This window comes from Hippocampus guttulatus, chromosome 1 (genome assembly GCF_054856545.1).
Source record: "Hippocampus guttulatus isolate MCC_2025c chromosome 1, RoL_Hgut_1.0, whole genome shotgun sequence".
Lineage (NCBI taxonomy): Eukaryota > Metazoa > Chordata > Actinopteri > Syngnathiformes > Syngnathidae > Hippocampus > Hippocampus guttulatus.
Genome location: NC_141261.1, coordinates 8098854 through 8125612, shown reverse-complemented (window position 1 = coordinate 8125612; position 26759 = coordinate 8098854). Strand labels below are relative to the sequence as shown.

The 26759-nt window shown below is 46.0% G+C and overlaps 1 protein-coding gene across 2 annotated transcripts in view; it reads left to right on the top strand.

Annotated features, from left to right (window-relative positions):
* Positions 1-26759, top strand: part of samd11 (sterile alpha motif domain containing 11) — a 56963-nt gene that overhangs the window by 5738 nt on the left and 24466 nt on the right. For both annotated transcript variants that reach the window (XM_086107362.1, XM_086107354.1), the window contains exons 3-4: positions 9283-9458; positions 18805-18914. In XM_086107362.1, coding sequence (XP_085963488.1) covers positions 9283-9458; positions 18805-18914 — 286 coding nt within the window. The remainder of the gene's footprint in view (positions 1-9282; positions 9459-18804; positions 18915-26759) is intronic.

Genomic DNA, 26759 nt, shown 5'->3' with positions numbered 1-26759 from the left:
ACAACTTTTTTGATTTTTCGTCATGATAAAAGATGACGGAAAGTCAAATAAAGGGTGGATGAATTAAAACGCCGACAGATAAACGAGGGCAGTTTATCTTGGCTCCCTTTGCACGACGTAACTGATGATTCCAAATGATTGCATTCCAAAGAGCTGTGGTGTGAGCGTGTGCGTGACTCAAGCTCATCAAAGTGCTTGTTTAAACCTCGAGGAGGTGACGTTTTAGCGCCGTTTTTCATTAATTGCGCCGTTACATGTCACGAAACACATCTCGGGCGTGTTTCGTGATGCAACCAAGTCTTCGCCTCCACTTCCGTCATCTCAGAGATCCAGTAGCAACCTGTCTGGAAAGCTCCCCCGCGGTGGTCTCGGCGGTCCAATCCAAACACGCAGGCGGCGGGAGAATGAGGGAGATGGAGGTGGTGGGGAACGAAGGGCGGGAGGGGTGGGTCGGGAGGGGTTGGGGGTGCGGTTGAGACAAGAGGGACAGGGGAGCGTGAGAGGCGCGTTGGCACGCTTGACTGCACCACCACTGACCTCCCAGCGCCGCTCCAGCGCAACCCCCCCCCCCCCCCCCCCCACCACCACCACTCCCTCCCTCCGCCTCGCCGCCCTCTCGCCCTCTGTGCACCGCCGCCCCCTCCCGTCATCGCAACCCCCCCTGCAGCAACTCCCGCTCCTCTCCCTCCCCTTCCCCCCTTTTGCCCTGTGCCGCTCCAATGGGCTGAAACTGCCGCTCGGCTCAGCGCGTGGGGGCCAAGAGTGCAGATGAATGCGAGCGTGCGTGTGTGTGTGTGTGTGTGTGTGTGTGTGTGTGTGTGTGTGCGTGTGTGTGTGTGCGTGTGCGTGCATCTTTGTTTTGTGTGTGCGTGTGGGAAGGTGGGGGACTTAGTCGCATGCCTGCCCGCCTCACGATGCTTTCTCACTTTTCTTCTCTCCGAGTCTCGAAAAGCCAAAAAAGAACAACAAAGTTTGGTTCATTCTAGTACGGAATCACATTTACTTAGTCAAATACGTTCTCTTTGAAGATGGCTGCTTTTTAATATTTTGCTATATGGTGCTTCCTTGACTTTTGCGTTCAGTTTGTGACCAAGTTTGGAATGCAGTTTATTCCTTTACATTTTTACTTATTGAAATGTCATCAATTCTCTTTCACACATTTATTAATAAAGAAAATAGCGCTTCATTTCATAAAAGCAAAATAAGACAATAAAAGCAAATATAGAAAAATAAACTGGTTCGAACAAGTGCAACTGTTATACATGCATCGTATGTGGTGTTGGTGTTCCTTTAAGGGGTGTGGCCTTGTGAGTAACTTCATGAGTTGGTGTCAGCTGAAGTCCTTGTGATTGTGATTGTTCTCATTTTGTGTTTTACTGTTTCTTCCATTTTTTTAAAAAAATAGCTGAAAGTGCTTCGGTGACTGCGGCTGTCCGTGCCCACACGTGAGGACATTACGATGCCTCAACTGCGCCCTTTTTTTCCGTCACTTCATTTCACTATGCATTCCTCTAATTTTGGCTCGCAATACAAAGCAAAAAAATCGACCATGCGATGGCTTGTTGCCGGAATTAATCATACTTTGGGCCACTCGAAAATCCAAATGATTGGAAAAAGCCATTCTGAATTGAAAAATCTTCATCTAAGTAATTCGGAATCCTGCCCCTCTTGCTTCACCTGTCTACGGTCACATGGGCATCATGATATTTCCATATTTATTTTGTTAGTTTTCGCCGACTAAAATCGACATGCCGAGAACAACACACACGCAAAGACAAAACAGCTTGCCATCTGAGGCCAAAGGACCTCGGAGGGACACACTTTGCGGGAGAAACATGATCAACGCGAACGCTACAACAGCGTTGTTTTCCGCCATGACTGTTTTGGCTGTAACGTGCTCGAGCACGCTTGGACTAAACACTTACCAAACACGCACGTTTTAAAACAAGCTCAGCTAGTTTGTCTCATTAACTGGCTGAAAGAGGAGAAAAAAAAAGTCAGTCAGTCCCGACGGTGACCTCAGACAGTCAAAGTAATCTGCAATCTCTGGGGCTATTTTTCCATCACTGCACGTGTGCAAAGTGGGTGAACAGCTGGCTAAACTCAAGTTACGAAGGGACATTTTAGATGCGCCTGTGGTTCTTGTTGTTGTTGTTTTTTTTTTGTTAAGTTTTTGGCAAAGATATAGATACATACAGTTCAGAGATGCAGACTGTTTTGTTGTAAGCATTGTTTTCACAATGAGCATTCCAAGTGAACAGATGTCTTCTTCTTGATTTCTTTTGACAACGAGTAACAGTTTGAAAGGGTGCTACTGACACCTATAGGACTGAAGTAGAAAAAGTACGATGTTTAACTCATTCAGTACCAGCCAAGTCTGAAAAGACGTTTAAAAACGTCTTTGGGAGTGAATGAGTTAAGGTCATGTACTACAGTTGCTTCCATCCCAATTGCTGTGCCTAAACTATGATGCGTTGCTCATACTGTAGTTAATGTTGTTGTCCCGCCATTTTATTTTTGCGGTCACGGGCCTCAATATATTTGTCTCTCCAACGCCACAAAGGTCACGAGTTGCATGTGATGCTCATGTGAGTTTTCGTAAACAAACAGCTCATTTGGCGTTACAGCAACAGTCCGGTAAATAGCATTTGCCATATTCTCGTCACGTATTTGTGGCACTAATAACCTATTTCATTATAGACAGAGTCGACATATCAAGCAAATCATAGCCAGCGTATTAGAGAGTTAGCTGTGGGGAAATGTGGTGACCGCCAACCTTGTAAACACTTTAATCAAACTACTACTTTAATCCGGTTATTGGCAGTAATCAGGTTATGTTGGTCCGTGTTTGCATTCTGAGTGATCTCAATCTAACCAGCGAGTGGCTAATCACCATCCAGGCACGAACCTGTGAAAATGTCACCTCCGTTTCCGCGCGTCAGGGCCAGACATGAGGTGGTGAGACTCAACAAAATAAGAATTTGTACGTGACGATGAAGTCGACCTGGAGCCCGTACACAGACGACATGCTGTTTGTTTTGGCCTTTTTTCAGAGCTTTTTTATATTTGAGCGTGGTAATGACCGCTTCACCCCACCCTCACGCCTTGCGCCCCCCCCCCCCCCCCGCCCACACTCCCCATTCTCTCTCCTTCCCTGTCATCTCTTCAACCGCCCCCCCACCCTCCCTTCCCTCAAGCGCTCATGCCAAGTCGGCCCGCCATCCCGCTTCCACGCACACACAACACACACACACACACACGCACGGCGAGGTAACGGCAGACAGGCGCGTGACTCATTAGGCATTCGTCCCCTAGGGAGTTTGCTGGGGGGGGGGGGGGGGCGCGTGCGAGGGGGAGCTAGCGCCGCAGCTGCAGGAATGTCACGGGCGGCTACCACAGTGTGTGTGTGTGTGTGTGTGTGTGTGTGTGTGTGTGTGCGCGTGTGTGTGAGTGCGCATGTGTGGGAGGGTGTGAGCTTGCTAATGCTGCTTGGAGCCAGCGGCAGGCCACCTTTCAGGAAATAACGCAAGGGAAGTGAGGGAAAGAAAATAAATGAAGAAAAAAAAATACACCCTTATTATTCGGGGGGGGGGGGGTTCCCCCCACCAAGAGCGCAGCTAAAAGTCTGAAAAAAAATTAGGAAGATGGATTGCTTAATAATCACTGTTTGAATTTAAACGCCTTTGCTTTCCAAGTTGTGTATCATGTCGTCGATGACACACAAGGTGGTTTTGTTGCCTTCTAGTCATGCCTTGTCTCAGAATTAATCAATTCATGATGACACCTAAACATATAAGAATGTATGTTCTTTTATCTTGCTTGATCACCAATTCAATTTCTTTTCTTTTTATGTTATGTACTCAAGACACACACAGCGCAGTCAGAACTCATGAGTTCTTCAGCATTTAAAGCTCTACTGAGTCGTATTTGATCCAAAACGTTCCAGCTGAAAGATTTATTGGCTTACGTATTGGACAATAGCATCTGTATCCGTTCTGTTGAGAGTTGTGTGCAGTATTTATGCAATGGTTTGCTCAAGACGTAATGTTATAACATAAACACGTAGAACGATTAAAAGATTGATGTCACCTCATTATACATATGCATATAAATCCAGACCAAATAAAAAAAATTAAAAAACGGAGTTTCTTCTGAGCACAATTGTTCCCTTTCCTTCAAAATGAAGTATTGCTTGTCACCAAGTTGACAAACTAGGGATGCTTTGAGACTCGTGTCTGTCTAGGGGCCAAGACTGTATGTTTGCATTTGCACTCGCTCATCACCCAGATACGATGACACCCGATACTGCACCCTAACTCTCTTCTTTTCGTCATTTAGTCACTCTTTGTATTTGTTCATGTGCATAATGTGTTTGGATTGTTGTTGGTGGTGGGATGATGGTGGCGGTGGTGTGGGGTAAATTATCAATGTGAAGCACATTGTGTTACATTGTCATCTATAAAAGTGCTCTACAAATTATATTTGATTGATTGATACCAAATTTAGTAGCTTGTCATTAAGTATATACTTTTGCAAGTGTGCAGTGCGCTATCGAGATGATAGGGAACTTGTGTACAAAAAGAGTCAAGGATGACCTCAGGTGACATGATTGCTAAAAATTTGCCAAGGACTTGAGCTGGTGTCAAAGTGACTCGACTTGACAGAGGGTTGATCTGCATGACTTGACAAGTCATTTAGTTTAAAGTGTGAAATGGGCATTAAAGGAAAGCAAGAAAGAAAAAAAGAGGGGTTACTTTTCATTCACGCCATCCTGGCAACCTATTCGGTGTCACTTATTAGTGTGAAGTGGCAACATAAAGACCAACAGCATGGGAGCAACTAGGAGAATGATTACATTGAATCTGTTAACATTTGAGTACTGATAAGTGACGTAACTCGGGGTGGAATGGTTCGTGAAAAGTGTCCGCACCGTTCGTTTCGACTCTGGCGTTTCCGTTCGCATCGTCGTGCAAAAGTAGCTTCCGCCCACTATTTAATAACAAGGTAAAGCGATGTGCATTTCGAAAGGAGTGTCTCTGCACCGCAATATAGACGCCAATGGTTGCATGCAAATGAGGCGAAGGGGCATGTTGCTTGCAGTCAATTGTGGTGAGAAAAAAGGCGTGGAGACGTTTTTGTATTCAAGGATGACCGTCTTGATGAAACTGGAAAAAAAAAGACTAGAGCAACATGCAAGGTTTTTGAAGATGAAAGAGACGACAGCAACAAAGTTTCCTTTCATCTGACTGGTGCATCTAAGGTGGCTCTGTGAACCTACGGTAAGCTAGCTAGGTTAGCTCGCTCGTGTAGCTCACCAAACACTGGTCAAATACTTCATGTCATTTCGGCATTTAATTGAAAAGCCAATAAAGTGATGGATTAGACACCACTGACACTGTAGTCTTGAAATCATACAATTTTAATACGATGATCGTTATTTAAGCATAGACATCGATATATAGAGTCTAACACAGAGTATTAAATCGACAAATAGAGTCTATATATAAAGGACCTTTCAGGTTGTGAGCTTGTCCGCCATATTTGATGTGGCAGCGCCCCTGTACACTAAAGCACGTTAGCTTCATTCAACTTCAAAAAGTGACAACCTAAAAAGTGCATCAAATTCATGCCTTTCATTCACACATTTACTCACACTAATTCAATTTGGGGAACAGATTGGCACCAGAAACAACACATGTAGTTTTAAAATCAGATGTTTGTCCGTGTTGATGCCCACATTGAGCATATTTCAGTATTTGTCACCAGTGTGCCACTTAAACGTTATCAACTCTAGTACAGTATTCGACATTATTTAAGTGTAGACATTCCTTATAAAGGTTAAGTGGTTTTAATTTCATTTTTAGAGACATTGCACTTTTTGTAGTATGCTCATCCATCCGTTACCTCATCCGCGTATCCTCACAAGGGTTGTGGGCGTGCTGGTGCTGATCCCAGCTGTCTTCGGGCAGCAGGTGTGGTGCATCCTGAACTGGTTGCCAGCCAATCGCAGGGCCAACAACCATTCACACTCACAATCCCACCGAGGTACAATCTAGAGTGTTCAATTAATACATACATGTATTTGGAATGTGGCAGGAAACTGAGAACCCCACACGGGCGCTCAGAGAACATTCAAACTCCACACAGGAAGAACCTTGGACCTCTGAACTGCGAGGCAGATGTGCTATCCAGTCACCCACCATGCCGCCAAAACACATATTGACAAAGCAGCAATTCCCTATTCCCTCTTCTGCTTTAAGTTAAAATGTCGACCCTCATCATAAATTAGCTCATTTCATGTTATAATGTTTTATTAGTTTAGCACAGTACATTCATTTGCTTGGATTCCCGAGTCTATGCTGCTTTCATCTTAATGCTATAACATTGCATCTTAAAAGTGTGTTCTATTTCATAACCAGTCACTGATGGTGGAGTGGTACACTCGCCTGACTTGCGTGCGGGCAATGTGGAATCGGTTCCCACTCAGTGACGGCGTGAATGTGTGTGTGTATATTAAGAATAACTATTGAAGTCAAAGTTTGGTTTCTGCATTAAAAAGGGAAATAAGAGAGGAAGAATGAATGGGCAACGGGCGCCGACTCTGCCATCCTTGGCAATGTGTACGGGTTGTGGATGATGAACAAGAGGTGGTACTTCTTTTTTTTTTAAGATCACATATTCACACCTCGACTTCAGCATTTGCTGTATGCCGTGGCCTGTGTGTTAAATGTATCGAATCGTTTCAATCGTTTTGAGGTTGTGCTCTACTTGTCAGGATTGTTTTCTGATCTGTCCGATGGATAGTTAACAGAATAAGCATACATGTGAGGGCTTTTTTTTTTTTTTTTTTTTTTAATGTCTGAATGTGAAGCCCAGATATTTTCTTTGGCTACTCGGCTGTCAGAGAGAACGCGTGGGAGGCGATATTCATAGTGGTGCTTTTAGTGGGACTTTTATGAGAGACTTTTTTCCGCGTCTGAAACGAGGCTGACCACACACAGTAAGGTTGCCGCAACACACACACACACACATACACACACACACACACACTCACACGCGCGCGCGCGCGCGCAAGCTGTGCGTCTTTCCTTTTTTAGGGCTCCTACGTGGGCTGCCAGGGGTGTGTTACGCTCGGTGTTTTTGCTTTGGCGAGCCCTCCCCCGTGTTGCGGAAGTGTTGCCGGAAGCAGTGGGAGCTCAACCCGAGTTCTGCGTCAGTGCCACTAAAGAAAGCATTGGGGCTTTCCGGGAGAGGCAAGGGCGTGTGTGTTGTGCGGGGGTGGGGGGAGGTGAGGTACGGGGGACTGTCAGCCCGGCTATGTCACAGCCAGTGTGGGTGGTTGTCTACACACTCGCGTTCGCAGTCTTAGTCACAAGTGTGCTCAGACAAGCTATTCTTGTAGATGCTATAATGCTGGCATGCTCCGAGTAAAGTCCCTCACTTTGGAGGGGAAACGCAACGTGTCAAGACCAGGAACAGGTGTGCGAGCGTGGGGGTTGTGTGTGGGGGTGTGGGGGCTTGGTGGTGGTGGTGGTGGGGGGGTGGGCGGGTGGAGCGCAAGGGCACATGTGTGTTTCCCTTTTAACAAGAGCAATAAAGGGACTTTGACTCGGAGAATTTGCATTGAACAGATGCGAGTGTTTTGGTCTGCTGTGCTTGACGTGAAGTTGATGGCTTCGTGTTTACAAAGCCTCCCAGCCCTTCCAGTGCAAACCACCACCCCAAATGACAAAGTGGTCCTCGCGCTGTCCTCCAGCATGAGAGCAATTCTAGCCGCGGCGGGACAGAAGAAAGGGGGGCAAAGTGCTTTTCTGTGGCGGCCAATGAAGGGATAGTAAAGGGAGAGAAATATGGCAGAAGTTTGTGGCCTGCTCATCCTGGGGGATGTTTTCACCCATGCCGCGCTTCCCCTCCCCTTCCCCTTCCCGGCTCTGTTTAATGTCTGCCATTTGAGAGACTCCGGAGGGGCTGCACCTGTTTGCCTCTTGGCTAGAAGCCCCCGACTACCTCCTCCTCCCGCCGCCGCCGCCGCCGCCTGCCTGGCTGCCACTCACGCTGCAGCGCCTCCTGGGAGGCGAGAAGCGAGGCGAGGAGGGGGAGGGAAGAGGAAAAGGAGGGGAGTGAGGGAGAAGAGCGGGATTGCGTGCGGTGGAAGGGATAGCTGCAGGGCTGGAAGGCGTCCGGGAGTAGGAGCGGAGATGTCGGCGTACAAAGAAAGCGAGAGAGACCCGGGAGGACTTTAAACTTCCCATGTCCGCTTTCTCACACCCACCTTCTTTTGTGGAGCTTTCTCTCACAAGTTTTACTCGCCATGTTCTCTTTTCTCCCTTTTCTTGTCTCTCTTTCCGTTTGACCCGTGGCCTCTCTTGCGCAAACACAAACCCATGCTCCGTTCCTTCTCCAAACGTCCCAATTCTCTTGCTCTTTTCCAATTTCCTCCTTTTTCTTTTTCCTTTCCTCCCCGCTCGCGCTGCTCACTTTTGTCCGCCTGTCATTGGACCGCGCTGATCATTCAAGGTCCCAGCTCGGCTTCCAAATTTCCTAAATGTTTCTGCTTATTTGTCCAGTGAGAATGTTTCAGAGGTCCACTCGCTGGCCACAACATTTGGCACATCTGCACAAGATCAAATTGCGGCGCTTCGTCGAAAGTCGATTCGGCCAGGTAGCGCCAACTGACACATTCAAGGAGGTATTGCATCATCAATAGCTTCATTGTCGTCCACAGTGGTGTGGAACTGATTTCGACAGAACTGCACTCGTGAGGAAAAGACAATCGTGGCCACAAATATTGAAATACAGTCACTGGCACATCAAATGCTGATTTGAAATCAAATACGAACTGCGGGACTTGAAGCAGTCGTGGCTTCCTTCTGGACAGTTTGGTGAGCAAACCAAGAGCATCATCTCGCGAACGTTAATGTCGGAAGATGTAGCCGTTTGAGTTAAAGCTGCAGGGAGGACTTGGATAGTTTCTTTTAGCCTGGGGATGCGCTCCAACGACATTTTCAGAACCATTGCGGGCTGTTGACAAGGACGGAATAAGACTGTTGGGTTTTGCGGTTACTAGCAAAGATGCTTCATTGGCTAACCCAGACGTCCGAATTGTTTCCAGGAATGATATTAAACCCCCAAAATAGCATTTTGTGCATAGAAAAGACTGCAGTCAAAACCGGGGCTCGTATCAATCAGCTGAAGTTTTGCACTTGTTGTCTCGGCATGTTGAAATGCTCAATGCATATAAATAAATGCTCACTCCTCTCCCGCGTGTGCCTCGTTGTCCAGAATCGTGGCCGCCTCGCTGAGAAGCGCACCATCCCGCTGCCCCCCAACCGTGTGCCCAAGAAGGAGCTGGCCTCCATCTTCAGCAGTGACGACAGTGAAGGGAGCGAACGGACCGGTGGGGATCATGGCCACATCAAGCAGGAAGACGAGCTTCATTACAGTATCGTGCGCAAGGGGTACGTCACGTTTGATTGATGTGTGACTGAGTAGGTACGTCAGGCTCATTCTGCAACACGTGCAGATAGTGATGGCTTTTGCTCTCAAGGCTTGTTGTTTCTCATGATGTGCGTCTTGACATTATGTTGAGTCATGGATGTATTTTTTTTTTTCCCAGAGCATTGCTTGGTCTGTGCTCAAACTATCATACATTAGCCGCTATGACCTCATGTCATCTTTTTGCACGTTTTGCACCTCGAGCGCCAAATAGTGAAACGACCGCAGGGAGCCGACCGCAGTCGTGATGGACATCTTTTTTTTTTTGCAGCCCATTTAACAAGATTGAGGATCTAAGCGCACAAAGTGATTAATTAATACAAACAGAATAAATCAGACGAGGATTAATGGAAGGAAGAAGTGGCGCTGCCTAAAAGCAACCCCGCACAAATTAAGAACTGCGCTGTCTGGCATCAGCAAACAGATTTGGCCCCCAGGCGCACACTCTATTCATCACGTTGGGAGGAAGTCAGAATGCTTAAAACTCCGCATTATGATGAAACCTGGAAGTGGTTTGCAGTATCTCGGCGAATGAGCGGCTGCCTCGCAGCAAGAAGATTCCCAAATTTGATTCCAGCATGGGCCGCTCTGTGTACCTGACTTTCGGGCCTTCCTGAGTTTGAATTGGAGTGTGCACTTTCACCATGCCCATGTGCCTCCTCTCTGGTTACTCTAGGTCAGGGGTCACCAACCCAAAATGTTGAAAGAGCCATATAGGACAAAAAAAACAAAAAACAAATATGTCTGGAGCCGCAAAAAAATAAAAGCCTTCTATAAAACTTCAGATGAAAGAAACACATGCTGTATGTAAAGAAGAGACTGGACTGTCTCAGAATTGTTTATGTTATTCATTCCTTTGTTGTGTGTTCACAAACGCCCCCATAGAATTTATTTTGTGATTTCCTCGCTTGATTTTTTTTGTTTTGGTGCATTATTTTCGCTTTTCTTGGTGTCAGTGAAGGGATCATGAATTTCCGTTTTTCGGAGGCTGTCCTTGAACGCCTCTCGAATCGAACGAGAAGAGAGAAGGCACAGAGTCTGAAGTAGACATGTCTGTGTTTGTCGAGACTGTTAAAAGTATAAATAAAGTGTACGTTTTAAAAAACCAACACCACAGCTCTCCTTTTTCGGAGCTGCAACATGTATCTATATTTATTTGAGCTATATTAGCCTACTATCAAAATCTTTTTCCATTTTCAAACATTTTTTTATAAAGCTCCAGGGAGCCACTAGATGTCGCTAAAGAGCCGCATGCGGCTCTGGAGCCGCGTGTTGCCGACCCCCGCTCTAGGTTCATCCCACAATTAAAAATATGTAAGGTTGAGTTCAAGGTGCTGATACCCAGATTTGGATTTGTTGTTCCACAGTCGCTGCCAACTGCTCGTCAGGGAAGGGTTAAATGCAGAGAACAAATTTTGCTGGATGTTATGTACATGTGACAAAAAAACTTCTATGAATAATCAACAACATTTTTCAATCATGACAACCAAACAGCGCCATTCATCCATCCAGTGTTTTTCGATCCGCTTTATCCTCACAAGAGTTGCGGGGGTGCTGGAGCTTATCCCAGCCTTCTTCGGGCTGTAGGCGGGGGACACCCTGAACCGGTTGCCAACCAATCGCAGTGCACACAGAGACAAACAACCATGCGCGCTCACACTCACACTTGGGGACAATTTAGAGTGTTCCATTAACCTGCCATGCATGTTTTTGGAATGTGGGAAGAAACTGGAGTACCCAGAGAAAACCCACGTAGGCACGAGGAGAACATGCAAACGCCACGACCTCTGCACTGTGAGATTGACGCGCTAACCACTGGAACGCCGGAACGCCCAGCGGAAATCAATCTTCAATAATAATCAGCTTCACACACACACTCACACACACACACACACACACACACACACGCACACGCAGTCATACGTCATACAGGGTCAGGGTGAGGTTGTCTCACTGAGATAAGCCAAATGGGATGTTGCGCTTGGATGGATGAAAATTCGATGCAATTTTGCGCACTTTGCAATAAGTCCTTCATGTGACTTTTTCAAAGAGGCGCCACATGCATTCGCGATCACTTGATGCTTGGATAAACTGATTTGTGCAATTCTAAAATCTGACAAGAGTCGGGATGAATATAATGCAGCGGCCGTTCATTGATTAACCTCAGAAAGTCCCCCGGCTGCATTATTAGCAGCTTGTGCAAGCTCATTAGCGCAGGGGATGTTTTTCATGTCTTGAGACTTGGCGTGTGACACAGCGGACAGCGCACTAACTGTGACGCTTTAAATGGATCCACGAACCTCATTTAAGAGGGCTTCCTCTCCCCCTGACACTTGCGCCGCTGGCGTGTTAAGATGATAATGAATTTAAAGAACACTTATGACGAATATGTCAGGCTTTTACCCTTTAGAAAGGCGACGGACTCACTGGAGCCGTAGCTCCGGTCTGTCCTGGGCATCCGTCTCGGCCCCGCTTTATCCGCCGATGCAGGTCTGGACGAAAGGGATAATGGGATGTCCAATCACAGAAATACGATTTCCATTGACCGCAGCTTCGTAAGTGAGTCGCAGAAGGGTCTTAACAAATTGGATTTGGCCATTGGATGTGAAAAATACAGGGCGCCTGTTTATATATGTGTGTGTGTGTGTGTGTGTGTGTGTGCATCATCAGCGGCGGCCGCAACGTGTCGCTAAATTGAGGCCAAATGTGTGTGTCCAAAATACGTCTTCTCCACATAACCTTGTACGGCTTAATGGGCTGAATAAGAAGCACACTTCTGCTTTTATCTCCTCAGTTCTTCCCTTTATATTCAGTTGGAGCCACAGGTGACGACAACTACAAATTGCCGTTTTATAGGAGGACTACAGGACCGAGGATTATAACGCCGCTTGATACATCACGACCTATCACAGAAATCGCCACAATCTATGCTGTGTATGCCCACTAGAGCATCAACAACATTAAAGATACTTGAGCCACCCAAAGTAATATTTCACAAGGGCACTAGAAGGAAAATCATTGATGTATCACACTTCATGTCCAGTATGGTAAACTCATGGAACGTTTCATCTCAAAGATGAAATACCGTGCAAAAAAAACAACAAAATAAGACCATCATTTTTCAGTTCATTTAAAGATTGATTAAAAAGTGCTGACAAAAAGTCGGGGTTAATTACCCAGTTACCATCTCTGGAGCCTGCTGATGTCTACTGTTTATCCTCCTTGGGGTGGTGGGTGTATATATATATATATATATATATATATACACAGAGCACTTCATTTGCCACTTAATCACCATTGAGGGGAAACGTCTATAATATTACTGAACGAGGAGATCAAAAAGTGTGAGGGGGAAAAAAAAAGACCCAAAGACCTCCAGAATTTCACTTCAAGCTGACTAATAGTCATTTTAAATGTGGCAAACCAGACATTAAAGAGACTGGGGACCTTACTTAAACGAGCCAATTGACTTCACGGCGCAAAGTACGAGGCACAAGTTCAGGCCCATTTACTTTACATTATGTACAATCTCTATCCAATCCATCCATGGGCACAATTATGAACATTTGTGCAAATGACACCGTTTAATTTTCACAGTTTTTAAACAAACCCTGAAAAAAAAATCTATTCATATATTTTTTCCAAAGCTGTGTTTAAACAATGCGTCTTCCTCTCCCATTCAATGGAGCCAGCAACTTCTTTAATCAGCCGCCGTTCTCCCGAGTGATCCGCAACCGTACGAAGCCTTGAACTTAAATAAGTGGAATTGTGCTTACTTGAAAACGCAGGCCTTTTCCCGCAGGATTGGTTCATATTTGCACATTCTTGTCATTCTGAGTAAATAACCATGACCACGGAAACACTTTATTTCTGACGCATTCAACATTTCGCTTTGTGGCTGTATTGAACAACTGCGCTATTACCTTCTTCCAGGAAGGGGGGTGGGGGGGGGGGTGTCACGGACAGTGTGAATTTACTGGAAATGTCTCTATTCTATTATATGTTAATTAGTGAGCTTCGGGGGGTGGCTTTATGGCTTTGTGGAAGCGCTTCTTGTTTGAAGCCACTTTGGTATTGTTGACGCTTGTTTTCCGAGGCCCCCAAAAAAATAAAAAAAGTTGCAAAAGTTCGTATTTGAGTAGGTGTTGACAACAAACCGGTAACTCTTAAGTAATTCCTCATAAGTCTCTCAAAAATCTCAAATTTGAAGGCAGCGTGTGCCATGTGATGCTCTTGATCTCCGTTTGACTAGAGAATTATTTCCAGAGTTTCCTCACAAGAAAATATGAACACGGTACCATGTGTGAAAAAGGGAAGACGAACATAGATTACGTCTGGCCAAAATCAGCGACACTGTTCCAATTGTAGTGACTTGTTGTGCCTGAGGGAGAACAGCATTAAGTTGAAGACGAGCGACTGTTGCTCATTCGTTATTCTTATTCTTATTTATTCTCACCTCTGCTTGCTCGACTCTCAATTCTGTGCTGTCTTTCATAGCTGCAAGCAGCACAAAAGAAAAAAACAAAACAAAAATCATTTGCATGAGCCGAATTTAAATGTTCAGTGGTGGCTACTAGGTCAGTACCGTCGTTCTTTTTTGTATAAATAATTGTTTTCGCTTTTCTCTCCAACACTTTGTCCATAAGAGCAGCAAATGCTGTGATACAACCTTTTCGGGGGGGAGAAATATACCTCTCATATGTGACGTCGCATCATTCACGCCACTACTGCACGTCACACACAAGCCTCTTTTATTTTCTTAGATTCCACCTTCCTATTTTTGGTCCCATTGCTAGCATTCCAAACAACCTTTTGTGAATGAAGGACTCTTCTTGGCCCTCTTCCCTTCAGAGTGCAGGAAATAAGCATGTTGCTAGCATTGGGACCATTGTTGCCATTTTTGCTAGTCGATTTTTGGGAGAAAAAAAAAGTTGCTAGCGGGGTCGGAAAAGCTGCTAAATAGGCTATTGCTAAAGCACGGCTGCCCAGTGGTTAGCGCGACAACCTCAGTACAGAGGTACCGGGTTCAATTCTAGCCCCCGGCCTCCATGTGTGGAGTTTGCATGTTCTTCCCGGGCCTGCGTGGGTTTTCTCCGGGTACTCCGGTTTCCTCCCACATTCCAAAAACATGCATGGCAGGCTGATTGAACACTCTAAATTGTCCCTCGGTGTGAATGCGAGCGTGGATGGCTGTTCGTCTGTGTGTGCCCTGCGATTGGCTGGCAACCGGTTCAGGGTGTCCCCGGCCTATGCCCGAAGACGGCTGGGATAGGCTCCAGCACCCCCCGCAACCCTTGTGAGGATAAGCGGATCGGAAAAAATGGATGGATGGAGAAAGCACGGCAACGTTGACAAAAAGTCAGACACAGGTTGAGCTCTTGCTTGCAACCTCGCCTGCACAACCATTCAGATGTGTGTGGTTTTAAAAAAAGAAAACAAAATAAAATCACTGCATATTTTACATCTTACTTTGAGTTCAGAGTCATTCTGAGGGCCGGTCAGAGACTGACGGATGTGTACTTTGCCCAGGTCTGGTGTAGGCTGCAGTGGGTTTTGCGTTCGGGTTGTTTTGGAGGTTACGGCTCTCGATCTTCACGCTCCATCCCGCTTTTGACCTCTTTCTGTCTTGTCTCAGTCGCTCTTTCTCCTCCACATTCACATCCCCGTCGTCCATCTGTCAGCACTTTGCCAGTGGCGGTGTGAGACGTGGCGTCGGGGTGCCTCCGCGCCAGCTTTTGCCAGCTCATATCGTGACCTCCAGCATCGCCACCCCAGACTCGGCGTGCCAAAGCCTCAGTGGGGTACTGCTGCACCGTGCCGAGTCCTTTCCTGTTTTTCTGGACTGTTCTCAGTTGTAGTTGCTTGATGTATGGGACATGGTGCAAACGAAGTACCCTAAAAAGGATTGCGCCTACTCTTAGAGCTTCCACTATTTTCTTTATTTGGAGGGTCTAGGATTTCAAAAAGGCGGGGTAAAAAGTAACACGGTAAAGCGACCATTCACAATTTCCCCCAAAATGATCCGCGGAAGCAAATCATGTCCACTTGGACTAGTGCTGGCATGAGCAAACATTTTTATCGCGTGTTGAGATAATGCTATGATTAAAGCGTGTGTCAACAGCCATTTTATCACCTCAACGTCCGGGTCAGTGAGTCTCCCGTGGTTCAGGACGGAAGGGTGGAGTTGACCGTTTCGGGGATGAGCTGAGGATGAAATGGCGGATCATGTCCTTATTAGCGGCCAGGCCCAACATTAATATAATACTCCGCTCCCCGCAGCCTATCCTCACCAGGCTCGAATCCTGAGAGCTCATGTGGGAGCGCTGACTCAGGTGACTGGATCTTAAACTCCATCCCCTTCTCCACCCTCTGGGGGGGGGGGGGGGGTGACCTTGCCGCCATCCACTGAAAGGAAAGAGGGTGGGCCGAGGGCAGCCAGACGTGGGTGAAGATCGGCCTCAGCCCCTCATTAGTCCAGGCCGGACAGCTCAAGAAAAGTGCGCTAATTATTCCGCTAACAATCCCCCTTGCCGTTCATGGCTTGCAGCGGCCGACGTGCCACAAGGATAATAAACCTCTAACCTCCCCGAGGAGTTCACGATAGTATTATCATGATTATTTTGAGTGACCGATCGAGGGAGGGCGGCAATGAGTTTGGCTGCAGCGTTCCGCATTGTTTGTTAGCGGGAATCTCACGGACGGAAAGATGTTTGTTATGATTGTAAAACGTTTGCAGTTCATGGGCCCACTCAAGGCTCTCCTATCTTAGGTGACCGTCTGACTGTTTACTGAGTCATTGCTTCTGTGTGACTGAAAAATAACCGTCGGAGGCCGGCATTAGGCCCTCGACGCTCGCCTTCATCTTTTGTGTTAGCGTGTGGAAAACAGCCTGGCGGCCCCGCAGCCTGACATTACGGCGCTAGCCTGTAATCATGAGGCTGTAAAAAAAAAAAACTAATCCTGCAGCCGCAAACAGTGTGGCATCGTCATCGTGGTGGCAGCTAAGAACCATTCACCACTTCTGTCCCATAAACGCCGCTTTGCCGAGTCACAGCAGACCCCCTTAAGAGACTGCTCTGCTTTTAATCATCTTGCGAGCTGACATGTCATGCTTTGCGACATATGAGGATAAGTTCAAAATCAAAAACATGGGGCAAAAAAAAAAGAAGCCTTTTTAAGGTTTATTTGGGGTGACAAAATGAGAGACTAATGAATATATAGACTTAGCATTTTGGAATGTCAGCTAAAAGAAGAAAAAAAAATCAAGCCTCAGCTTCCACAAGCTGTTTGCCATTAAGTGTGACGACACTTCCACTAGACGGCTGCTACACTCCCCCTGAATGCTAAGCGGCTATTTCCCATCATTATGGTATTTAATGCGATCAGGACGGTAATCAGATTGCAAATGAAATACCCCCCTGACACACTTGTGTGGGTCTGCTGGTGAGGAAAGAAGGTAATTGATGGGGAATTGGGCAGTACCAGCCAACTTGGGGATGTAAACCCATTTTTTTTTTTTTTTGCTTCTTTTCTCGGTTTAAAGCAAGGCGAAGAACGAATGGACGTTTTTGTGCACCAGAGCTCCCCCTTACAGTGAATAGATTTCGCCATGTTAGTGAACATATAAATTATACCTGGACAGCACCACGCAGTGTTACATCATCAAGAAATAAGCACGATGTGGGTTTTTTTTCGGTACCGCGCTGCATAGTGTGAGAAGGCAATGACCACAACTCTGGACAGTAATGTTTGCAACTGATGCCTGTGCTAACACACCATCACCTGCGTCAGTGGTATTCAAAGTTTGGCAACTCAACTCTGACTTTGGCCAGATGCAAATGATTTGAAAAGCCATGAAAAGAATCACAGCCGACAATTCAAACACACACACCAGTCGATTGGGCCTACAGCAGAAAGCAACTTTCTGCAACGAAAAATGTGAGGGACGCCCTAAGTGTGCGGAAGAAAGCACTGTGTCAAGACGTATTGTTGATTATTCTTATGTAAGAAATGGACAATTTCTAATTCAGATTTAAGAGGCCCGTTTTAGCTCATTACAAAACCTCATAGTTTGATCAACAACAGTCAGAGCCACTTTCACACAAACGTTTTTTTTTTTTTTTTAGATGTAAAAAAAAAAAGAAAAAAAATCAGCTATTGTAAAATAATAAAAAAGTCTAGCACAACAGTGAGACACTGTCCGTGATATAAGATATATTCCAGACCTACTTGCAATACTGTAGTTGGAAATCCTGCATTTAGAGCGACCATATGATTAAAAAAAAATCTGCACCTCCCATATGCATTAAACACATTTAAACTTATTAAAACACACTTAGATTTCTAGTTTAGTTTTGAAAGTATTACTTCGTGCTTGTTTCACTCTCTTGTTCACAAAGTTCTTCAACGAAGATGCACAGCAAGCAAAGCAAAGCTTCAAGTTGTTTGTTTTTTTTAATCACCCTTGAACTTGACTGTAAGGCTGACGCATGAATCAAAAAAAGAATTAAACATTGTATTTCCAACCCGTAAAATATTCAACCAAACCATATAGTTTCATCCACTCAAAGTCCACTAGCTTAATGCTTGCATATAATGCGAAATACAACTGATATGCTAATTGAAATCAGACTAGACCTTATGCTAATAACGAACCTTCAAATCATTGCTAGTTTTAACGCACGGAGCAGCAACACATACAAATGAAGTACTTCCAGGCATATAGTCACCCTGCTCCCTGGGAACAACATCTGTTACTGGAATTTTATTGTCATGGAGACCTCTGTCTCTTCTTCTTGCTCATAATTCGGCCCGACCCTACATGACTTCCATTAATAACTCGGTGCTCCCCAGGATGTTGCACAATGTGGTACGACGCGCATCTTGAAACGCGGGGCGATGTGTACATTTAATATTTCTGCAATTTTTAATGTTGCCTTCAAACAAATGGTATAGCGGCATCTGTCTCAGAAGCCGGATAATCATTGAGGCTGTTAAACCTAGCGGTACTTAAAGGTTGTGAAAATGTTGGATAATAGATGACAGCCAAAAGCGCCGGTGGTTGCAGTGTAGTCTGTCAGAGTGTGTGACACACATCAGAGCTAAGAGCCAGTCCACAACGCAGGCACCTGTAGCTGCTGAGTTTGGACATACTGTAGTACGGTCTATACGGAGCCTTTCTGTTGTAAGTAGAGTGTAAAAAAAAAAAAAGTTGATGTCACACTGGTTTGGATTTGGGGATTTCTGTTTGGAAGTGCTTAACGGTTTTGTTTATTTCTCTTGTCTTCTTCTCCTGTGTGCGTGCGTCAGTCGTGACAGTGACCTCTCTACAATCATCTCGAACCTGCACCACAGCAGACAGCACGGCATGCCCGAGGGCCAGTCAGCCTCCGACCACAATGCCAGTCCGGGACACACAGGTAGGACCTCCAGTGATGATGCGTGTGCGTAAGGACGGGGCACGTTGTGTGGCTAACGCTGGCAGATTCTCTGTAACATTGGCAAGTATTCTTTTATTTGACTCTAATGCGTGCGATTGGGGGATTTTGCCATAGGCTTATTACTTCTTCCTGAAGTTCGCTCTCTTGTCTCTTTTACTCAACGTTCTTTCTACATTCCGTGCAGCAAGTGGGGATTTATTTTGGGGTTAAAACCCCCGTTTCAAATTACCTGCGAATAAATAGCTTTGTTTGTTCTTAATCCAAACAATCATGTGAGCTGAGGAACCGTGTTGTGCTAAGCTAGGATCTTACAGACGAAACACAGACAGCTTTTAATCGCAGCTATTTGTCAAGGAGCCCGTGTCAGGATATTGTGCCGCCATTAAAAACATATGGTTGGTAAAACGACCTCACTAATCAGCTATTATCATGGTGTGTTTGGGTGTTTTATGCCACTCGGACCATTAAAAATGACATATTTGTGCTTAGTGTGTCAGCTAGTGTCAGCTAAATACACAAAAAGCACATCTTTTTCATTCGTTATTACATGCGCACCACTTAGCCAAAGCATTAGCGATTCCACAAACGATAACCTGGTTCACTAACGTGAGAGGAAAGTCCAACACAGTTAACTCGAAGTTTGCTTGCACAAGTTGAAAATGAATAATAATGATTATAGAAAATTCTCAAATAAAACTAGTGATATGAAATTCAATTTAGGACCATAACCTGGATTATAATATGATTGTAGTCAATGACATAAATAGATGTGATCATTATTATCTAATTGTTTTTATTATTAGATTTTTCATTTATTTCTTCAGTTTAGGAAATAATGAATTCAAGACATTAATTATTTTCTTAATGCATATATATATATATATATATATATATATATATATATATACACAAAAAGGCATAATATTTGTTTTTTTCCAATAGATTTAATTGTTTGCTAATCCGATTTTAATCATGTATTCAATAATATATTCATCCATCAATCCATTTTCTGAACCGCTTATCCTCACGAGGGTCGCGGGTGTGGTGGAGCCTATCCCAGCTGTCGTCGGGCGGTTGGCAGCGAATACCCTGAACTGGTCGCCAGTCAAGCGCAGGGCACACATCGATGAACAACCATCCACAGTCACACCAATGACCAATTTCGAGTGTCCAGTCAACTTACTGTGAATGTTTTTGGAATGTGGGAGGAAATTGGAGTACCCTGAGGAAACCCACGCAAGCACGGCGGAAAACATGCAAACTCCACACAGGGAGGCCGGAGCTGGATTTGAACCAATGACCTCTGCACCATGAGGCCAACGTGCTAAAGAGTCACAATTCTAATAAAATACTTGACACAATGAAATCTTAATATTCAGTGCACACATCTAATGAAATAACATCATAGTGGGTGCCTATGCTGTACTTTGACTGTATGCAAATAGTAAAGCCAAAGATTCGCGTCCAGTGGCACGTGGGTGTGTATGACGTTTGAGAGCTGTGGATTACTTGACTTGAAGGCCTAGAAACTGTTTTATAGGACAAATGTCTTTCAGGACAGCAGCTATAGCACGCATGTTTTTTATTCCGCATGTACAGTGCAGCTTTGTGGGTAGCACCCTAAATTTGCCCCCGGAGCGACCCTGCCTTTTTCTCATCCTATTAGCCATTATAGCACAGCAAGTGGCAAATCAGCTCAGATCCAACACCTCCATTCCCCCGCGCTCTGTTTGTTCATCTTTTGTCTGCAGGATTAATTGCCCATACGGTACCTGTCAGAGCCATGCATTGTGGGTACAAGGGCGCCACCACTAGACGGGTAGCATCTTACACCCAATTTAGGAACGGATTTTCACCCCAATTGCTGTCTTAATCATCCTCTTTCTGCGACAAATCAGTGTTGAGTAGTTGCGCTAATGAAGGAAGACACAATGGGCGGATATGGAGGTGCATTGGGCGGCCGCTGACGAAAGAGGGGCTGACCACAGTTTGCCTTCTCCAGAGGGGGTCCAGGAGCTGAAAATCTGCCCGTTTGAGCATTAAAGCGCGATTTAACAGGCTGCCCGCGCGCCGCGGTCCGTGTCTGTAAACAGGTCCAATCCGATCAGTGCCTGTAATTCTGTCTGCCAGTGAAATTAGACGCAACACACACATTCACGAGCACACTGTTACACAGGAAATAGCGGCTAGCTACACGGAATGCGTGCCCACGTAAAATCAACACAGGTTAGGATTGACGTCTAAATACGCGCGTGGGAGTCTGTAACTTTTCAAACCGGGGATTATTTGACTTGTCTCTCTTCTTTCCTCTGTCAACGTTGCAACTTTACGCAGAATTGCGGAATGACAGTGTGCGCAAACAAAAACAGGAAGTAGATGAGGCAGAAGAAGAGAACGCTCACAGGATAGAGACGCCGTGATGGAAGAAACATTTGGAATTAGTGAGACAGAGGAAAGAGAGATGAATGAGTGTGCTGGCGGCTTCGGGGGAGAGCCGGCGGCAGCTATGGTGGCGGACAGCGCCGCCTGTGTGTGTGCGTGTGCGTGTGTGTGTGTGCGTGTGTGTGTGTGTGTGTGTGTGTGTGTGTGCGCGCGCGCGCGCGGGGAGGAAAGGAGGTCGTCTCTGTGCCGGAGCAGGCCGTTAATTAAATCTGAGGGACAGACAGGAAGGCTGCCTCCCGCCTTCTCTTCTCCTTTCTATCCCTCCCTCCTTCCCTCCCTCGTTCGCGCTCTCGCTCCCCAGCCGGCGGCTATTCAGAGGGTCTCTGAGCGGCGATGGGGGGATGTGGGGATAAGGGGATGGAGGAAGGGAAGTGGGGGTTGGGGGGTGGAGGGGTGGGAGGGGGGACCACGGGCGCCGTTGCTGAGAGTCTGGCGGCCTGTGGAGACTGTAAACTGTGGCGCTGTGGTCAGACCGGAGACTCAAACAGGCAGATAAGGTGTTTTTGGACCGCCTCCTCCTCCTACTCTCCCTCCGCACAGACTCCCACAGGCAGTTACACTGTTGGTGTGTGTGTGTGTGTGCGTGTGTGTGTGTGTGAGCATCTTCCCCAGTGTGGTTTTAAGTGCCTCTTTTGTTTTTTACTTGCATGAGAATCTGGAACACAGCATGTTTAGGGAAGGGATTTCATTTTTTTTTTCTCAGGCAGGTAGTGAATGCAAGTTGCCTTTTAAGTTTTACTGATGTGATACCTTTTAAAGGGTTCTATGAAACAAAGCAAATGCTTTTGGGTTTCTCATGCTATAACGTAGAGACAAGGAAGTATGGGTGGTAAATACTCGAAAATGTGTTTCTGAGAGGTCTTTCTTTGCGGTAAAGCCTTGCCACTGTTGGAGGGTTTGTTCAAATAACTGAAACAACATCGTTGTGTCTGTTCCAGAAGTTGAGGTGGATATTTTGGAATAGGGGGTGGTGGGTGATTTTTCTTTTTTATAACCCATAGGGTCACGGGTGAGGTTGAGCCTATTGCAGCTGACGGAGGGCAAAAGTCAGGATAAACTCAGGACTGGTCACAAGCCACTTGCGGGACACATAGAGACAAACAACCATTCACAGTGAAGTTCACCCCTATAGACAATGAAGTGTCTTCACTGAACCTAACAGGCTTTTGGAATGTGGGAGGAAGCTGGAATAGCTTAAGCAAGCACATGGATGGACAAGGAACGCCGGAGCAGAGTTTCCAACCTCGACTCTCAGAGCTGTGAGGCAAACATGCCGACCACTTGGTCACTGTGCTGCCTGAGGGGATGATGGTCCACATTTTATTTGAATGCAAATCAAAGTAACGCCTTTGTGAGATGATTCGAATGAACTTTTTAGATGAGCCAAAGTCCCACAGTCCCGCTAATTTTACCAACTACCGACCCATGTCGGCTTTTAATTTAATCTTCAATCATGTGAGGATGCTTTTAAAAAAAAAATCCCTAACCTTTAAGAATCATTGTTTGGATGATGATTATTCATATGGAGTAGTGTTGCTGAGCAACAGGTGCTGTAAGATGAAGTATGAACAGTCAACCCGAGGTTTGACGAGGAACAAAGATACACGTTAATTTTAATATCTACATATATTTTTTAGTTTAGTCATTAAAAGTTACCTTTAGGCCTCGATGAATCCGTTTTGATCATATGCATTCTATCCGTAATTTGCATTCTGAAAGCAGCCTGCTATCCAAATTATGTGGGACCACTTAAAATCCGAGAATAATCGAATGTAGCTACCAACAGAGACCAAATAATTACTTGTTAATGGCTTCTTCCGTGTTTGTCGCAGCGTTTCGCTAATCTAAATGCGCTAAGTTACGGCTTCCGGAAACTTCTTAAACACACGCGGCCACCTGTGCACCAGATGACTTAGCAGTTTGCGACACATTTTGTCCGCATGCAGCCCATAATTCTTCTTGAGCTCCACTTCTTTCAATTTCCTCCGCCTCCCGCCGGAGAAAGACAAGCACGCGGGCCCAACTGTATTGCCGCGCGTACTATGCATGTTGGCAGTGGCGCATCCTCCCTCGGCACGAGCCCAAGTGCCCTCACGTCGCCTCCCCCGTCCGTCTCCATCACCCACCACGACTGCCCCCGCCCATTCCCTCGCCCCAGCTGCATCGGCCCGTAAGCCAATCAATGGCGGGGCTTTCAGGGCCGGCGGAGGCCCCAGTGCACGGAAGGGGGGGGGGGGGGATCAATAAGTTATTAGCACCATTCTGTCAGCTGTAATGTGAAGATTGATTGGGGGGGCTGCGGCTGGCGGCCCACCCCGCGTCCCCGCCTGTCACCCCGCCTTTCCTCACGCGGGTCCCCCACCCCCTCGCCACCCACCTCCTTCCCCCCTTGCTGGCCTGATAAAGATGACAGATTAACGGAGTAAGAGAGGAATTAAGGAGTCTGGCTGTCTGAGCTGTCACCACGCTCCCTGCGATGGAGAGAGGAGGGAGGAGAGGAAATTGGACTGGAGAGAGAGAGAGAGAGAGAGAAGGAGAGAGCAAGGAATGCTGCCTTGCTTGATGGTTCGCCCTGATGGTGTCACATGAGAGAGTAGTTTAGATCCCGCTTTTTTTTTTTCCTCTCGGTCTTGAGCTCATCTGTTTTTCCTCTCAGTCGGATGAATTGCGCTTCTAAAGGCGGTTAACTCGCAAGGTTGACACGTCGTGGCATTTGGACATGTTTCTGATGGCTGTTACAGGGCGGAAGATTCAGTTGGGTTTGCAATACAGCCAAATCACAAGTTATTGAACGGTTTTACGACGCAAGTCTCGGGACCGTTCCACGTTGAAGTTCAACGTGCTGTCGTGCAGTTTACGCCGGTAAACTCTGATCTGATGGCTCGCGTCTCCGGCTCAGGGCGTCTTGGCAGAATGGCTGCGTCAGCATAAGCGGTGGCCCGCAACAGAGTGACACCTGCCAACGATTTCCCGACAGCAAACAAAGGACAACAATGGAGGACATCCAGTGTACTGTGTTCCTTCTTCTTGGCACGTGGCTGTTTTTTTTGTTTTTTTTACAAATGGAAGACACGCTTTGTTTTAGAAAAGGTGCATTTTGGATTTTGATGTCGGACAAAAAGTGTTCTGGGAATCTCAAGTGCTTCAGTTGCCGTGCCAAAAGTTTTGCGAAGTTGGTACCCTCGCAACTTTGGACAATTGAAACATGACAATACTAGAACATTCCAAACCGTACTAAACAAGTCCAACACTTGAGCAATCAGTGAAGGCAAAACTCGAAACATTTAAAGAGATCCATCTGGTATGGTCACACGTCCCGCTCATCTGGACTCGCTAAGACCATCCTGCAAGGCACAGTCAGAGGAAACCCGAAAAAGGGGAAGACAGAAAAAGAGATGGGAGGACAACATCCAAGAATGGACAGGATTGGGCCTGGCAGAGTCCCAAAGAGCAGTGGAGGACAGAGACTGGTGGAGGAGCCCCAACGACTTGAAGTCAAGGGATAGGTAAGGTGAGGATGTGGGATGCCATCTGCCTCAACTGGTTTGATAAAGAGAAACAAAAGGTAGACTGACGTGAAGTGGGCTAAGAAGAGAACACTCCCGGTCCCCGTACAGCTTTCTGTAGTATCAATTGATACGCTCTCATAATGGTGATGAATTTAGTCGTGTTGTTTGCTACAACCCAGATCGCCACTTTAAAATTTTAAACTCACCGCACCGATGATGAAATAATAATCACCACCCCCCCACCGCAGTGCGCAACATAACATAACAAGCATGTGATCGGAAAGGGCCCCGGGTAGCAAACTTGACTCTAAGTTTGTAAACGGCTTGCACAGGCGCTAGCACTGCTCAGGGCTGAGCATTAAAAGGGAGCATCAGTCCTCTAAGAAGCCCCATTTAATTGGCTTTAAAAGATTGCCGCCCTCAAATCTCTGGCCCTCGGGCACCCTGCTCTGGAGACGGCGTGTCTTTAGTGAGGTCAGCTCGAGAGACGACTCCAGGATGTGTGTTTGATCATAAGCGAGCGCCTCCGAGCGTGGGTGGAAGCACGCTCTTTGCATTTTCTGAAGGTGGAATGGAGGCTCCAGCTAATGGGGATTGTCGCCGATTCTGGATTAGGAGAAGTAGTTTTTTTCCGAACAAGGGACAAGTGGGGGGAAATAAAAGAACATTGGGATGGCAAATGAAGGGGCGGGGGGGTAAGACAGGTCATTGAGAAGCACCCTTCGTGTGTGTGTGTGTGCGTGTGTCTATCCATCCTCATTAACATCTTCCTCCCTCTAATGGTTTTTCGGGTGGTAATGCTTTTGAATCTCTTCAACAACATCAAACAAGGGATTAAAAATTGAAGTTTTTTTTTTTCCTTCCCACTTAAAGATGTTGTGGGAAAAAAAACACGCCTAAAGGCACTGTCATTTGCATACCATGCTAGTATCACATGGTGGTGCACCAACTGCTTGCCCACCCGGTGTGCAAAAGCAGATTTTTAATAATCGACAAATGAAGTTATGGAAGTAACTGCTGATCACACTCAGTACCGCATTTTCAAAAGTAACGGAATGACAAACGACCAAGTTTAGCAAGTTGATGGCGGACCTCTTCCAATGCGTTTTAACTCTGAGATGACCCGACGGCAACTTTTCTCTTGAAATGTCCACTTAGTGGACATATAAACCACTTCCCGCTGGCATTTTAATATTATTCGCAATTCCTGTCAGCCTGTATGCCATTTGGGACTCTAATTAAGTCTTGATCTTGCCAAGCTAAACTTTACCACCATTGGGACTGTAACCCCTAGCTAACTTTGTTGACCACTCTGCAGCCTTAAGGTCATTTCTGTAAATAATTCTTATGGCCTGACAGCAAAGTATTGGAAATAAAGTTGACAAAACAAGAGAAAAGTGGTGGAGCCCCACCAGAATGTTCAATCTTTTCCGTCTCCACTCGGAGACAAAATTTTCACTGTGGAGGCAGTTTTCCAAAAATACACTTTGATATCAAGCCAAAACTCTCAGAAAAAAATGTAAGTGTTTTCTTTGAACAAGGCCCGAGCCCATGACAGAAGTCTACAAACTCTTACAGAGAATGGCTATTGTTTTTCATCGACAAATGATAAGCATTGCTGTGTTAAAGAGGAGACGGAAAGGCCATTCTCTTTGTCGGGAAAAAAAAATGCTCCTCCCCATCCCTAAAAATACCCTCAGTGAAGAGACGGCAGGAAAACGGCCAAAAAAAAAAAAAACACACAAAAAAAACAGAGGAAGCAGTTGCTGCTGTGGTTTGTCTGACAGAGTCTGACAAAAGGCGAGGTGTGCCGGGAAAAAAAAAAAGAACAGACGGCAAGAGAGATGACAAACATCTTTTCCATTCCTGCGCC